We start from the raw sequence: 18,183 nt of genomic DNA on the forward strand, positions 1-18,183 counted from the left end.
TGCGAGCATTTATTTCTTTATTAAGCAGATGAAACACAAAATATATGGGCATGAGGAATCCCATGATAGCTGGACATCTCAGTTTAATATTAAAAGCATCTAACAAGACAGCAGAAAAATGTACTTTGTGCGAATACTACACAACAGTAATTACAATGTAACAGGAACCTTTCTTCTGTATGAACAAGGTAGTTAGAGGGAGTCATGTATAAATTAAAGGGGGAAAAAACTACAGACAACATGAACAAGGGGTTGGTTACACTTAAATGGATCAATACTTTACAGTGGCAAAACAAGCCCAAGGGATTAAAGAGAAAGATGAACTAACTGCTCTACATCCGGGTGCATTTAAATGTAAATGCAAAAAACATGTAATTGCTGTGAACATTTATTCTAGATCTGAATGTAACATGGATTTTATTTGCACAAAGCTGTGCTGTGGGGCTGGAGGCAATTTTCTGCATTGATTTGTTAAATTGTCTGAGCTCAGCACAGCATCTTCCATGTTGCACAAGAAGAGATCAAGAGCCAAATTTTCTCCCCGTGTAATCATCCATGCATTTGCAGTGGGCAATTCTGCACAGGACGTTCCACTTAAAACTTCTAATTTGTATGCCTTGTGAGCTAATAACTGTCTGGATAGTCTGTTTATATCTATGTACACTCTCCGAGGAGTAGGTGTGCCAGTTCCTTCCATAACTTTTTGGCAGGGCAGCTACATTAACAGAAGATTATACGGCACAGATATGGCACTCAAAGAATACTAAATAGAAATGTGTGGGAAACACCACAATGTCAAAGATGTTGTATGTCCTGTCCCAAAAATCAACCCAACAGTGAAATACATAGTCAAGGTTTGTTCCTGCAGACAGGTTTAAACTGTGCTGTAGATGGCAAACATGCTTTTTTACTATTTTCATAATTAATATAATGTATTTTAAATTTATTGGCCTCATGACATAAATTGGTATGGTATTTTGTCTCATCTATTGGAATAAGAATCAGCAATCTGGATTAGGTAAATAAAGAAGGCTGATGTGAAGTAGCACCTGTGACAAAGAAAGCTTTTATTACCCTTATCTTGTGGAAAAGAAAAAAACAACTCGTTAAGCAGCTTTTATCAGGTTTAACTAGTGATTCATACATGGTGTTTTTATGTCCGGATAACATGTCAAAGAAAAGTTACAACGGACAAAATGCTATATCTCTCTGTCAATGCTGGAATTGCTGAAATTATTTCAAGCTAATTCTGTTGTGCTCCACGGTACACAAACAACAGGTGAGTTTCATTATAAGTGAAAACTCTATATGTAGCCTTTGATTTATTATTTGCCTCTGTGACTGCGATTCTACTTGCGCTTGAAATGAAGCTTAAACATGTGCTTTCACTTGTAAATCCCAGGAAAGCAGCTGTACGCAGCCGCATCGATTGTAAGGTGAGCATTTCTGACAGAAAAAAAATGGATGCACTTGTTCAAGCTGTTCTCATTCAAACGTGATGCATTTCTCAGCAGACAAATCTAGTGAATGTTACATGACATGAAACAAAGAATGAGAGATTTGGGAAAACCTTTTAGAAATTGCTTTTACTGTTGTGCTCTGACACATCTTTTATTTACTGAGAAACGGATGGGGCCTATCATTCGAGCTGACAGGTAATGCCATTTAAACTTTTCCGGAGAGAGAAAGAGCCCAAGGCTTGGCAGTATAACACATGCGCCATCAGATCAACTCAATAAGCTTCTAAACAGAAGCTGTCAGCAGAAAGCATGCATGTTTAGGTAAAACACTGAAGTGTTGTGTGTTACCATTAAGTGAATGGCAAACAATAACTAAAATGTTTAACTTTATGCATACTGTCTGTCAAAAAACCTGCATCATAATCAGGGGCACATGTTAGCCTCTAAAAAAAAGTACTTGTGCAATTTTTCTTTGCCAAAAATTCAAATATTCCACGTTATGCCTAATTGCATAACGGCAGCCAGAAAACTGGGTAGGTTCAGTTGCTTATCTTTAAAAAAATACAGTAATAATGCACAACTTGAGTGTAAACCTTAAAAGAGAAGAATTAAACATCACGTCTTTCTGTCGGCCTGAAAAGAAACAGGTACACCTCTGCACAAAAAAGTTAACCTGATGAACGCCGATGTTGATGAAACATAAATCAGGGATCTTTTTCTGAGTCTGTGTGCATGACAAGACTGGCAGCAAACGTCAGCAGCTTGGTGACATTATGTGACACAGTCCTGACAGATGTGTAATGCAGCATCTAATATCAACCCTGCTGAGGTCATTATTGCTGTCACATGATTATACACAGAAGAAAAGAGAAATGCAGAAAGCTTGTCTGCAATTTTAAATGACTGTATGATGAGTCAGTCAGGATTTATGCGTTTTTCTCTTTAGTATAAATGCATCTTATTTTAGCTTTCAGGCATATATTTATATATAAAAGCATCTTCTTGCCTCCTCTTTTGGACTTTCACCAATGATTCTCCATTTATTTTAGCACAGCTTTACAGCTCAGCTCAGACACAGTTAATCTGTCTCACTGCAGCAGACAGTGCCTGCACACACTGGCACAGTTATACAGGCGCACAAACACACACATAAGGTGAGGTTGACCTGTTTGGTCTGGTATGAAATTCAGAGTGCCTATTCACTTTTCTCTCCTGGCTTTATCTTATAGGATTAAATGAATAAAGTACATACAGGAGCAAAAATAAATACACAACAAATTTATTAAATACATCTCATACAAAGTAATATGGAGTGAATTAGTACGCACATGCACTGGAAACATAATTTATTCATTTACATTTAGAGCTAAGAAACAGATGGAAATTTATTTAAAGTGATGGTTTGTCTATTGTGCTTTTTAACAACAACGATAAAACTACAATATGTAAGTTAGACTTGGTCAGCTGTTTATTCATGTAATAATAAACAGCTGACCAAGTGAACAGTGAGTTATGTGGCAACATATCAGTGCAATTAGGCATGTAGACATGATCAAGATGACCCACCCAAACCAAGTCAAAACCGAACATTGTGGGAAAGAAAAGTAATAAAAGTGATGTTGAGTGTGGCATTGTTGTTTGTGCTAGATGGGCTGCTCGGAGTATTTGAGTTGATCTACTAGGATTTGTCAGCACAACCATTTTTAGGGTTTGCAGAGAATAATCAAAAAAGAAAAAATATCAGTGAGTGGCAGTTCTCTGGGCAAAATGCTTTGTTGATGCTGGAAGTCAGAGGAGAATGTTCAGACTGCTTTGAGCTGATAGGAAAACAACCATAACTGAAGGGAAAGCACTCTTAACATCCGGCAGAAGAGCATCTTTCAATGTACAACATGTCAAACATGAAAGGAGACTTGTTATAGCAGCAGAAGAGCACACTGGATGCCATTTAATCCAATAATTAGGTAAAGCATCAGATGGAATGGGAACCTCACAACATGAATGAGTAGCAATGATAAATGTGCAGCAAGTCTTTAAGCACCTTTATGAATCTACCGTATGCCACAAAGAATTAAGGTCGTTCTGAAAACAAATGGTGGCTGAACCCAGTACTAGAAGGGTGTAACTAATAAAGAGGCTGATGAATGTTGAATGCTTCATGGGTCAGTGAAAGTGGTTTAAGAAACAAGCAACGAAACTACATGAACATAAACAAACCACAGTATACATACTGTCTATGCTGAGTTTGAAATTACATTATGTCGAATTTAAAAAATGAATGCTGTATTCTTACACTGACAATACATGCGGCAAACTATGTGCCAGCACAAATAACTAAAAACACAACAGGAGTTCTAGAAAGAAAAGGATAGAGAGACAAAGATGAAACAAAGCTACACTGTGAATGCAGCAAATGATGCAAATCAAACAGGCATATGGCACACAGTAAAACAAACAAGCAGAGCCAAGCAGAGCCAAGCAGAGTTAACCGTTATTAGACCTACCTCTTTCATCTTTTGCTTTCTCCTCATCTGCCTATCTATACTGCATCTTTGCTAACCCCTAAGAGATGTGTCACTTCCTCCTTCCAGCTATTCCTGAAATAGCACCAGTGCCCTCATAGGCGTTGAAATGCCACATAAGCAATGTATCCAACAAGGCACTTTAGCTACAGTACAGTATACGTGATTTACTGTGCCACAATTCTAAAATCAGAGTTGGCAACATAATTTATTTATGGCCACTTATGCATGCATTTCTCACAGTAGTTTAGTTTTGCTTTCCATCTAATTTCACCAGGACATTTTTATTTTTCTGTATTTTTGTAAATACAATTGTAGTATGGCATGTAATCCCATTTTAGAGCAAACTCTGGAGGAACAACTGGATGTATGGGCATAGCTTTGTAGAAAGGACAATATTTAGGGAGTTTATTAAAGTTCTTATTTGGGTTTATATTTGAAACATGTTGCATTTTATGCTGTCTGATATTATGGAAAAAAATATTCTTATTATCTTATAGATATGTTGCTTATACATTTGGAAAGTAAAAAAACTTCCCATTTCCCATTTAACACAGTGTTTCAAGTGACAACTTGAATGTTATCACTTGATGATCTTGGCAGTACTACTGCATGTTTTAATTTGTCTACAAACAGCAAGAATGAAAAATCTCAGTCTTTCCCAACATTAAAGCCTTAACTTTAGTTGCCACTGAATGCACGAGTCTAGAATAGTAATGATTTGTTCATTCTGTTACTGGCATCTGCCGTTGCACATATATTACTGTTTCCAGCATGTCAGGAGAAATTGATTTCAACATGTACAATGACAACAGAGGAGGCTGGGGGTACTGTACATGATGTAAATGTTGCAGGGCTTGTGTTCTGACTGGCTATGCATTCACATTTTTTCTAGCAGATTTGAGAAGCTCTGCAAAGAAAGATGTAAATTTTAATTTACTACCATTATTGAAAAAGCAGGCAAAGGAACATGCAGAAGTGAGCTAAAGAAACAAAAAAAGTGACATCTGGCTATTATTCAGTCTCAGACTGGATGCTTAATATAGTCACGTCTGACGGCAAAATATGACATGAGGTGAGAAAAGTGAAATGGAAAAAATGGGTGGCTTGAGGTAAGAGTAATCTCAAGTCATGCTTGGTATGCTTTCATAGCTTTATCAGCCAAGACCAGTGAAGACACCAGACAAACACAGCTGCCTTTTTGTCAACACAGACATAATACAATCAGTAGCTTTCCCAAACTGTCAGGCGACAGGGCCTGTTGCTTTGCACCATCGCTGTGTATCTGCGGAAAGAAAGCATGAGCACACTTGAGTATGACACTATCAGGACCTGGGGAAAATAACCAGCTTATGGCAGAGGAAATGATGAGCTAGCGGCCTGTAGACAAAGCTTGATGCATCCTGGGTAATTGAAGCAGCATATTGCTGCAGAGTAACCTTCCCTGGGACATAACCATAATATAATGTGCTTTGGAGAAATTTCTCATTTATAGCAGGGTAATAGCACTTAGATCAGAACAATGGCCCTCTTTACTTGGAAATTGGATAAGGGTTTCCATTAATATGTATTGGTGTTAGGAATGGGCTAAAAAAGAACTACCACTGTGAATGACCTGAAGTTTGTAGAAAGGGGAAACAAAGTTGGTAAGGACAGTTATGAATGCAGATGGTATTTAGATTCTAAATAGCGCTGCCCAATTACCAACATACTGTACTTAAAGGTCGAACTGAAAAGATGTATTTGACTATTACTTTACATTAATATCTTGGCATGTTTCCCATAAATATTGGGAAAAACAATTTTGCACTTCCAGCCTCTGTGGCACAGACTTAAGGAATAAACAACTTTTCTTAGCTTTTTTTTATTTTTTATTTTTATTGACATTTTAGAATCACTATACAATACCATCAACTTCAGCTATCTTTCAGTACATACATTTTTTTCTTTTTTTCTATATTTAAACAACTAAAATATCCATACAATACGAATGAAAAAAGAAGAAGAAAAGAAAAAGAAGCAAAACAGGAAACAACAAACAACATAAATAAAAAATACATAAGGAAAAAGAAAAAGGAAAGAAAAATAAATAAATAAATATAGGGAGTGTGTTTTTATTTCCATTAATGTAACTAATATTTCCTCTAGTCTTCTAGTAGTTAACAAAGTCAAAATCTAAAGCAAAAGCAAAAACTGGCCTGCGTTTTCTAATGTAGTCCATCCATTTCTTCCATCGTGATACAAACAGGTCCCTCTTGTAGTTCACATCTGCTGTCATTTTCTCCATTCTGTAAATGTCCAATGTGATGTTCATCCACATGTTCATAGTTGGGCTCTCTGAAGAAAGCCATTTTTTTGTGATGGCTTTTTTGCCTGCTGCCAGTAAAATATTAAAAAAGTATTTATCGTTCTTTGTCCATCCTTCTGGCATAAGTCCAAATAATAGAGTTTTACTTTCCAAAGGTAAATATCTTCCAAATGTCTCTTGTATTGCTGCATGTATTCCCTTCCAATAAGTTTTAATAACATGACAGTCCCAGAAAATATGATAGTGATTTGCATTTGTATTTCCACAATTTCTCCAGCAAGCGGGAGGGTTACCTTCATAGTGAGATTTTTGGTGAGGTGTAATAAAATATCTTATCAGGCATTTCCACCCAAATTCCCTCCAGCTCTGTGAGCTGCTACATTTCCATTGATATGCCCATATTGTTGTCCATTCTTCCTCCTTTATCTCTATTCCTCCCTCCATTTCCCATTTTGTTTTGATATACAAGGTTGAGTGTAATTTCATATTTGTTAATCCTTTATAGAGGTCACCTATAATACCTCTATTTTTATTTGAACTATATGCCCTTTTAAATACGTCTAATTCAGCCTTAGCTTTTATCGTTTTATTGACAAAATGCCTCATCTGTAGATATCTATAAAAATCCTGTGTTTCTAATGAATATTTATCTTTCATTTTATCAAAACTAATTAGTCTCCCTTCCTCCATTACCATACATAAAGCTGTTAATCCTTTATATGTCCAATCTGTGAATGACCTGAAGTTTGTAGAAAGGGGAAACAAAGTTGGTAAGGACAGTTATGAATGCAGATGGTATTTAGATTCTAAATAGCGCTGCCCAATTACCAACATACTGTACTTAAAGGTCGAACTGAAAAGATGTATTTGACTATTACTTTACATTAATATCTTGGCATGTTTCCCATAAATATTGGGAAAAACAATTTTGCACTTCCAGCCTCTGTGGCACAGACTTAAGGAATAAACAACTTTTCTTAGCTTTTATAGATGATGGTTAAAAAAATCAGTTCAATGCTCAAGTACACCAAAATCTCCAATGGCTGTCATTAATTAGTTTTTAAGTTATAATTTATGTATTTGTATGTATTTGATATAAATAAATGATGAGTTTGAATTTAATGGACAAAGGCAATGGTAAAGGAAAGTTGTCTATTTTTGGACTTTAGGGTAGCGCTTTACAATAATGTCACACTATTAAGCATTATTAATAATTAGTAACATAGTGCCTAATTCATCATTTATATAACATTACTCCTTCTTAGTATGCCATTTATAAATACAAATATATCATTATGACTGTGATTATGATTATTATTACTAGCAGTGATGTAGTAGCAGTGATAGCCGTACATGGTGTAACAGTAACAGATGAATAAATGTATCTGTATGACAAATGACAAACTAAGGAGGACGAATGATATATAAATGACGAATTAAGCACTTACTAATGCTTAAAAGTATAACATTATTTTAAAGTGTTACTACAATTAACATATTATTAAATATATTATATTATCATCATTATTATTATTACCTTAAACATTTATTCACTTCCAGATCATTTTATTTTTCAGGACTTTGTACCTACATGGATGGTGTTACCGAGACAGATTCACAAACCCTAAACCCACACACTCCCACAGTCCATTCAAACACCACAGGCTATGTGTGCACTGATAAAGTGTACTCCCCAAGTGACTCCTCCGCTGCACCTAGCACCAGCGACATGCGAAAGATTGTCATGCCAGATTTGTTCGGCATGAAGCGATGAGAAGGAAACATAACTGCAGGGAGCGTATGATAGAGATGAACATCCAGTGTGGGAAAAAAAATTACACGAGGGGGGGGGGGTGATATGCTTGACTGGTACCTACTGTACTGTATGCTGATTTACTGAAATATATGTATACATTAAATAATACACTTCATAATCATCAAAGTGTATATGCATGCACGTTGCAGTTGCTTTTAGTGTAAATTTGACACTACAATTCTTGTAGGGCACAAATAAAAATATTTTCTGAGCATGTGTCACACTAGCATGAGTCCTTATAGCTGATGGCATGGAAACTTTGAGACGAACATCACAAAACTCAATTTAATGCGATTCAAGCAACCATTAGTCTCGGCCGCTGCTTGGGTCTAAGCACAGCATCATTTCCAAACAGAGCCTTCTGCTCTCGTCAATAACTGTTCTATTCCATACAGCCTATAATTTCTGGTATTTGAATGATAACAGTTTCAAACAGGCAGATGGTAAAGCCACAAAATGTAAAACCAAGGCAGAAAATCTACCGTTATATTATCTGTTCCCTTAGGGTCTCATCTAAACAGTGTGGAAACATTGTATCCAAAAACATACTCAGGGTAAAGAGACTGTCATGGGTCCTTTTTGTAATGTACTGTATGAACAAACTCCACAGGGAGGGACTATGATAAAGCTAAATGTTCCCCGTGTCTAGTGATTGCAACCAAGCATGAGTTTACGTACCCTTTTCACCCTGTTTTTCCTTCTCGTTCTCTTTGGTGAGCAATGTAACCTTGAAAGATCGAATTCTTTTGCCATATCAGAGACTCAAGCACGTGCAGTATCTATTCTTCTGACACCTCCCTCATCCTCCGCATTTTCACTATTGAGCCCCCTACCTCTCCATATCCGGCTCGCAGCTCTTGATGAGTCATTGAGGAGAAATGGGGATTTGAGCGAAAACCCTGTACTCTGAACATCCAGTGGAAGCCGATAATCCACAGAAGCTAGAGGTGGCAACGAAATGCAGCTAATACCCAAACAATAGCTATCAGCGTAGCTCCCACTAAGGTGACAAAGCCTTACATAAATTTGTCTGTTATTGTGTATAAACAGCAAACTGAAATCTCTGTAAAAATGACTATGCCACAGTGTGATATGAAATCCTATAAATTTGATTTATATAAAGAAAAGCCCCTTGTATACTTCTGATGGAATGTAGTCATCACATCATGGTTGACTATTAAAATGAGATGACAGCACCTGACTCAGACATCCCAAACACTGAAAGAAAAGAGGCTTATACACAATGACAGTTAAAGTGGAATATATGAATACTGAGGCAAAAGAAACGACTTAACAATTGCTGTGAGCTCTGAAGGACATTAGTTTTTTCCACATTCTAGTCTTTTTTAGCACACACTGTCACCTGCGTATGATGCGGTTCCCATCATGACCTTTGAAAGAAACAAACCTCTTGCCCTTGATGAAGTAAAGTAATTCTTTTCAGACATGTGTATGTGTGTGTTTGACATAGGAATGTCTGCAGAACTGATACTTACAATACCAACAAAAATTCTGAAACAAAGCGGTACTCATTTTCATTTATTACCATAGACACCCTATCAACCAAGATTGCAATTTTTCCAGTACTGACAGAAGCCACAGTCACCTACAAGCAGAAGCTAAACATGCCAGGAAAAACAACAACCTACATGTAGAAGAGGATGACTATTGTATCTGCAGTAAGACTTCTGGAAGGACTTTGCTCTGTTATCCTGAAATACCTGTTACAATTTTATTTGAGACACCTGGCAATACCATTGATCAACAGTATTGAGACAGACTAACTATTCTCTAAATCTTTTGCTTTTAACATACTGTTTTTCCTGGTAACAACACCTGTAACCAGCCTCTGTTGACCCTGTTCCTTCTGTGTACCAGTATACCATATACTGGAAAAATTAATAAAGACACCACCACAGCAAAACAGGACGTGCAGCACCGTTATTAAATCAGCTGCGTTCCAAAGGCTAAAATGTTTGCAACTGCTAATGTTATATAAACACTTAAAGCTAACATAATGGAAGTAACGCTACATGTGATAGTTAGTAGGCAACTCAGCAACCATCCAGCAACCATCTGTGTCCTGTTGCCATGTCAACAAAATATCATTTTAAATAATCTGCCACCACTGTCTTTGTGACTTGTGAATAAAGAAACTTATGTTGAAGATTAATTTATAAAAAAAATTTAACATTTATAAAATAATAAAAAAGAAAATTAATTATTATTATTACTATTATTATTGCCATTGTTGTTATAATTATTTAAGAGATTAGATTAAGTATTTTGCATTTGTGCATTTAAAAACATAATAAGGTACAACTTTATTTAAACTTAGTACAGTGATAAGGGTCACCACCAAAACCTTTTCTTCTCCAATGACTATTCCTGGCACAGGACAGAAGAGGTCATTAAGACGTTCACAAATTAACCGCTTTAAAGATTTTTTAAAAATTTCTTTACATTTTATTTTGCTTCTGAAACCCACATTTTTTAAAGAACTCTTTTGGATTTTTAAAAAACGAAACATTTTGATGGTTCAGTCTTTTAAGGGTGGTGAAAGGTTTCTTTTCATTTATCGCAGAGTTGAAGTGACTGACTGACTATTCATGTTTTGACAAATGTGAAAAAAGGTTTTTGATTGTTTGAGTGCCTTTTGCACAGGTGAGTCTGTGTTATGAAAAACGCCTTAACTGTTTTGTTCATAAAGAGTGGTGAGAGTGACTTTTCTGCTGCGAGAATTGAGCCCATCGATTGAGGAAAAATTATAAAGACAACTAAAACAGACTTCATTTTGTGGCCAGTTTCTCTTTCTCTCTCTGAAATTTTAAACCTATAACTTGTATCTCAGCTGTATTATTGTCAAGCTGTAAAATTGCTTTATTATTATCAAGTACTAAAGTAAAATAGAAAAGCATCTAAATAAAAAACAAAGCTAATTATGTTTCTATGGGCTACTGCTGCTGATTATAGCTCTACAAAATAGCACTTAAGCGAATGATAGCATTTGCTTCACAAAATGAACCTTCGGTTTTGGAATGCTCAAAAAGCAATATTATGCTAATCGTAAAATTTTTACTTTTCTATTCCAAAAATATTTCTCCTCCTTAACTGTGTGCAGTGGCCACTTTAACATTAATATGGAGGAAAAAACAAGAAGCATAGAAGCATTTGGCCTACGAATATCCTGTTCTGTGATCTTACAGGACGAGCATTCATTTTCTACAGCTAAATAAATTTTCTATGGAGAGATGTCCTTTTAGATGACAACTCAATCATCTGTTGACAGTTTACTGGGGATTTGTGCTTCAGTTGGGAGATCTGTGCCATAGCTGCATCGTTACCACAAATTTCTTTGAAACCCTACTCCATAATCTGACATGAGAAATGTAACTACAGGTCGACGCAGCTATTGTGATGGGAGTGCTTAGTACTGCCGATTCCTCCTGCACATTGCAGCTACTTTGTTGTCACAGTTTTGGAATTTGTCATTGAGAGAATGACGATCATTGTCTCAGTGTGGAATAAGGAATAATAATCACAGCATCAATATAAGGAGCAAATTCCTGGAGGAAGATTGCCAAAACCGGAATGGATGTGAGGAAAAGCACAAAGAAGTGGCAAAGTTTGAGGGACAAATACACAATAATTAACACCAAATGCACCAGCACAACCATGAACCCAGGCAACGCTATCAGGCTCTACAGGTATCTTTCTAGCCTTTACAAAGATTCCCTGCAGAAGTCTACACCAAGCCTTATAAGCAGGGCTGCACATAAGTGGTCCGCAGGTGCGCATTCGCTGTCGAAATAAAATACGCGCACCAGATAAGAAGTTGGAACATGCGTTTGCGTACATAAGATGTTCTGGAGGAGGACAGACATTTGCTCAGAACTCTTAAAGATGTCGAAGCTTTGTAAGCAATTGCTTTGGTGTTCCTCCACCGCAAAAGAAGATAATTTTTCATTTGGTCACATTGCAGGTTGGCACATGTACGAACTGGGAGAAGAGTGCAACTCTGTGTGTGTGTGTGTGTGTGTGTGTGTGTGTGTGTACATGTGTCTACTGCTCTGCAGGTGGTGAGTAGAGGCTTAATGAAAGGGCCAGTTGTTTTAAGGGGGTTGATTTCACAGAGAGCAGATGGATTGGGCTCTCAGTCTCTCTGGTTTCAATTTTGTCCCACACTGCTACTGTCGCCCCATTTAACAGCCAATTTCCTGCCGGCTCATCACAAACACACACAAATACACATAAAGCGGAAAATCAGCAAAAACAGTGTGAGGTAGCAGACCACAGAGACACACAAAAAGGCAGAAGTGAAGGTGAAACAGTAAGGCATACACACAAACAAATGTTGCCGGGCAAAGTGGATAACAGAGATAGGGACATTTTTTGTGCATAGACAAACAAAAAGACATTTAAAGTACACAGTGGGTACAAACAAATACATTTAACCATGCCATCAAACACAGAAAATGTTAACTGCTATGGGTAAGTGCAGCTGGACACCAAGTTTTTAATGAGCTTGGTCCAGATGTCTTTGCAGGCTGCAGTGCATGAGCGGTTGAGTAATCAAGTACATTTTGCTAAGAAACACTGACACAAACGCATTAATCCCAATTTATCACACAAACAAAGTAATCCCAATTTATCACAAGCAAAGTAATCCCAAATGACCCCTTTCCCTCTGTCCCATTATCTCTCTCACACACTGTGCTCCTGAGCTTTAATACGCTTCAGTTTCTCTGCATTCATTTAAACTCACTATTTTCTGTTTCCATTTTCACTGCTTCATCTTTCTCTCTGACAGACTGCACACTCACACACACCAACACCTGAGTGATTCACACTTAAAGGAACACTCTTGCTTCGTCTTTAACTTGCTCTCACACCCACGCAAACTGACACACGGCAAGCTTTGACTACTGCACAGCATACACACATGCTACACACATGTGGAAATGTCCTCAGAACACAGCGTTTCTTATTTTAACTCTAGCAGTAGTGGGAAGTAGCTGGCCTCCAGAAAATGAACTCTGACTTTCTATCTTCACACCTTGGACAGCAGGAGATTACAATGGCACTCTCTTTTTCTGCCTTGCCAGGGGTGGTCAACCTACGCTCCTGTTCATGTGATATTGCTGGCAGGCTTATTTAAGACATTTCATTGTTGAGTTTTGGCTTTGCTGGACAACAGCTTGGTGTCTACGCAGTGTAAGTGAAGCAGCCAAAGTGATGTGTGGAGTCAAATTTAAGGATTTAACTCGTAACAGTAATAATAATAATAGCTTAGATTTATATAGCGCATTTCAAGAAATCCAAGGTTACTTTAGACCAATTTTTTTTAAAGAGTCAAAAGCCAAAGGCTTTAGTGAGTAGGTGACATTTCAAATGCTTTTTGAGTGTGTTGCAGAACTCAGGGAGGAACATGTTGCAGAGAGTGGGAGCAACAGTGCTGGAGGCTCTGTCCCAAAGGACCACAGCCTGGTGTGAGGGAATGGAGAGAAGGACTTTAACATGTGAACACAGAGTCTGAGATGGGGTTTAGGGGAACAGAAGGTCCAATAGATTTTGTGGAGCATGGACATGGCATAAATGAGGATTTCAGCTGCTGTGACTGGGAGTCAAGGCCAAAGTCTGGAGATGTTTTTCAGATGGTCGAAGGTGGATTTAGAGACAGATTTGACATGTGATGAGAATTAGAGAGTGGAGTCCAGAACAACATCCAGGTTGCAAATATCTGGAGATGGTGAAATGAAGAATATATTCACATTAAGGCAAAGATCGGCCACTTTCAGGACGATGGCTTAGAAACAACAACAGACAGTTCGATTTTATTGTTGTTCAACTTGACAAAGTTGGTTGACATTCAGATTTTGATGTTTCCCAGAACATGATAAGGATCAGAGGAAGGTGCTGACTGGAGTGTTTAATGCTGAGATTTAACTGTGTATCATCAGCATAGTAGTGGAACCTCAGTTCAAAATAGTGGATGGTGGCGGTAAATGATGAAAAGAAGAGGTCACAGCACAGATTCTTGGGAGACATTGCCTGACTGTACTAGAGAAGGAACATCCAGGTGACATGATCTCTCCTGTCAGCAAGATATGACTGAAATCAGGAGAGCGCTACATCTGTGAGGTGAACATAGTTGGACAGAGTCAAGGAGGATGGAATAAGAGACTGCCAAAAGCTGCTGAAAAGTCCAGGAGAATGAGGATGCTGATGTGGGTCTGCAGCAAAGAGGATGTGATTTGTAATCTTGACGAGAGCAGTCTTAGTGCTGTGTGTCAGGTTCCAAGGGTTCAAAGAGTTTGTGGAGTTGGGAAGCAGCTTCTCTTTCCAGGATTTTACTCATGAACGGAAGGTTTGACTTTGGTTATCAGGGTTCAAGTAAGGTTTTTTAACAATGGAGCAAACAGCAGCTATTTGAGAGCTGAGGGTACCAGTCTAATTTCTAAAGACTTGTTGATATCTTGGCCAAGGTTTTTGGCATAGTGTCCAGGAGACAGGTGGAGTCCTTAGCTCTACAAACCAGCTCAGTAACATGAAAAACATCCAGTGGAGAGAAGGATGAAAGGCAGCACTGCCTTTCCTTACAGTTTGTGTGCATTTAGATCCAGTGTTGGGTTTTACCATATGCATGTGTGCAAACATGGATCCATGTATATACTGTATTGGCATATAACCTGTAAAGCAAAATGTCCCATGGATACATTAAAATGATGTTAATTCTATTCTATTGTTTCTGCCACTGTACATATTATATATGTGTTTTAATGGGATTAAGATTCATTTCAAGTGTACTGTTGTATGCAAAAGTGTGGAGACACCAAGGTTCTTCTTCTGGTTTTTGAAATAAAGATCTTAATCCAACCACTGCAGCTTTCGATGAATTCTGAGTCTTTAAAGTAAAAAAGCAGCAGCTTTCCCACTAAAGGTCACACTGGTGTAATGTTTCACAATTTCACTGGTTGTACAGTGGTATTTGAATTTCTCCTCATGATTTCTATGCAGTGTACCAATTTTAAAACATGAAACATTTTAATTCAGAGGAAGAGCTTTTACACACATATACTTGCAAGCGGGCTCTCATTGTCACACACAAAACATGTCATTACCTTCTGTGCGGATGGTAAAGGGGGAGTCCCCCAGTCTCTTTGCTGAGAACTGCCCCCCCAGAGAGGTCATTAGAAAACACAGGCTGAAGAAGCCTATTCCCACCACGAATATCCTGCAACACAGTGGGAGGAGAGGGGAAAGGATAAAAGGGGAGTTAAGACAGGAAAAGCATATTTATCAAGATGGGCAGGTAAATTGATATTGTGGGAAAGTAGTTGGAATATAGTATTATAATAGTAATATAATAATAGAAAGAGAAATAAGAGAGGGAAGAGAGAGGGAATAAGAGAGATTTTTAAGCCACACAATGGAAAAGTGATGAAAGGTGTAAAGCATGAAAAGAAAAAGTAGGATTGCACACAGATGAAAATGCCAACAATTACAGAAGACACGTTTTAGTTGAATAAAATGATTGACAGCAAAAAAAGGAGGGAGGGGAAAATAGAAAGATGAGAGGATGGGAGAAAATGTGGAGAAGAGACATGAACAGAGTCAAAAAAAAGCAGGAAGAAATTCCAGAAGGCAGAGCACAAACAGAGCAGTGATCGCACATAGAAGAGAAGCCAAAGGGCACTTGAAACAAACTAGTGTTGTGACATTACTGCTTGGCACACATCTAGAACAACTGCCAAAAAGAAAAAAAAAGCAAGTGATTATTAATGCAATGTGAAAGGTGTGCACAGGGAGAGAGGGCAAAAAGGCATCAAGAAGGAAGAATGGCGCCAAAAGCATTACGTTGCTAAAAACGGGTAAGAAAGTGTAATGCTAACTAAAGTCTTTGAAACAAAAAGTGGCATCAGCCAGCCCTCTGTCATAAAATGTTGTTTTGTGGCAAATATCAGATGTTTAAAATGTCACCATAAAACAGAGGGGAAAAGAAAATGAGGGTCTGTGTCGGTTCTGCCTGGTTAGACGACCATGAGAGAATGCAATCGCTGGCTTAAAAGAGTTTAAATATCAGGTCTTTGGTGTCTGTATAATACTTGTCCTGGTTAAGTTACTCTCTTCAGTGTATATGGATCAGAGGTTATCTCATTATGCTGAGAGTCTTTGGGGGAAGAAGCGAGGAAAGGCCGTCAGTGATTTTGATTCACTGGAAAAAATAACAGTCAGCCTCTGTGCCTAACAAGTCGAGCCCTACTTTTAAAATGTTTGTTGCTCTACTGATAACCTCCACAAATGGGACCCCCCCCTTAAAAACTGGGTTAAGTGACAATAAACAGCAGTAAAATAAACAGCAGTTAATTCAGCAACTTAAGCCATATTTCTAAATCATGTATATTTTTGGGGGTAAATTCTTTAACCATACAAATTATACCCATCTTAAACAGCATGATTTTGTAATATCACTATGGCAATTCACACAAATAAAATTTTTGGACAGAACTTAAAGTGGTAGAAGAAAACAAATATATGAATAATTTATATTTGCTTTTCCTCCAGAGCCAGGCATGAGTTGTTTACATGAATGCCTGGCCCACTATAAAATCTGACAGCACTTCCTGAAATGGTAAGCAGCTCCTGTCACACAAGTTTCTGAATTAAACCTCTTAATATTGAGGAAACAATTTACTATCAACACTGAGGAGGAACGGCCACTTAAAAGAACATTTGCTGAGCTGATCTAATCAAAAGGGATAGAGATGATGTCGAATAATTTGTTAAGTGTACAGCTTGGCGGTTTGGCAAGCCACTGGAGCGACTCTGACTTCAAGATAGAGCCAGTGTGTCCTGTCCTGAGTCACAGAAAATGCAATCAGGTATAATCCAGCAAAGCTTCTCTTCTTTGAGAAACTTTTTTTTTCATCCTTCTTGAACACAAGAACACACTAAAACTGAAAAAGTCATATTGATCATAGCTTGAGTTTAATGGGTTGCACCAAATACAAGCTGCTATACGGTTGAATTCAATTATTTACAGCGCAGGACACACACAGTAATTTGTGCACAAGTACATTTTGACGTGAGCCTTCCCAATCCTCATTCTCAGCGTTATTTTCTGGCGCCAAAAGCAGGTTATTCAACAACACTTTAAACTGATTATCACCGTGCCCGTCAAGATTACAGCGAGTGGCTTGAATAAATAAAGTGTCAGCATGTTAACAGACTTTTTGTGTGTGTAGAATTTCTTTATTGATTTACAGAACATAATCACAGTTACTATTTCAAAGTCTCAGTATCTAACCATTGCTGCACGCTCTCATTTGTTCTGCTTTATCATTTAGCTGTTTGTCTCTCCCAGGAAACTGCAATATTAAGAAATACTAAACCCTCCCACCCCACCCCATCTGTTCCATGCATATTATGGAATGTATTAGAACAGCTTGATCACTGTCAGAGGAACAGACTGCAACACTTCAGTATGCGATGTGACTTTAAACCCATACAGTCATTGCGATCAAGAGATTATTTGACATCGCTGTGAGGCCGTGATCCGAAGATACTTACACCTGCATGGATTATGCACTTACTCTACAAACATCTGCTCAGAAAACCAGTGAGGAAAGCAGAAAAGTCAACCCGATCTGGTACAGGCCTTTACTGAAGATGGCCTGTTATTTGGAAATCATTGTTTTTGTCAGTGCAGGTGGGGCAGTGACAGTTTGGAAAAGATAAAGGGGTTACTCACAGAAAGATTTTTTTTTTATAGCTAAACACAAAGGTTGTTTTTTTTTAAATCCACTTTATCTTTTCTTTATAATTTATCCTAGATGCAGGAATATTATGTGTGTGTGAGTGTGCAGAGGATGAGGCAAAGGCAGCGATGTTTGTAAGAAACAGGCTAATGGAAAGGGAAAAAGAGATTTTCAGCTCACGCGGGAGTGCAGAGGCTGGTCTAATGCTGTCCTAGGGCAAACGTTTCCTCTCTTATCGTTTAGCCGTTTTTCCGAAGTGGCGTTAGGTGGGTGATATGAGAGGATTATGCCCCGGTCCTGCCTGACAAGGCTTTAATTA

The 18,183-nt window shown here is 37.9% G+C and overlaps 1 protein-coding gene across 1 annotated transcript in view; it reads right to left on the reverse strand.

Moving 5' to 3' along the window:
- Positions 1–18,183, reverse strand: part of LOC146385308 (alpha-1,6-mannosylglycoprotein 6-beta-N-acetylglucosaminyltransferase B-like) — a 119,916-nt gene that overhangs the window by 99,854 nt on the left and 1,879 nt on the right. The window contains exon 2 of the mRNA XM_084930967.1: positions 15,228–15,340. Coding sequence (XP_084787093.1) covers positions 15,228–15,340 — 113 coding nt within the window. The remainder of the gene's footprint in view (positions 1–15,227; positions 15,341–18,183) is intronic.

Source organism: Perissodus microlepis, chromosome 6 (assembly GCF_051167445.1).
Source record: "Perissodus microlepis isolate ML-2025 ecotype Zambia chromosome 6, ASM5116744v1, whole genome shotgun sequence".
Taxonomy (NCBI): Eukaryota; Metazoa; Chordata; class Actinopteri; order Cichliformes; family Cichlidae; genus Perissodus; species Perissodus microlepis.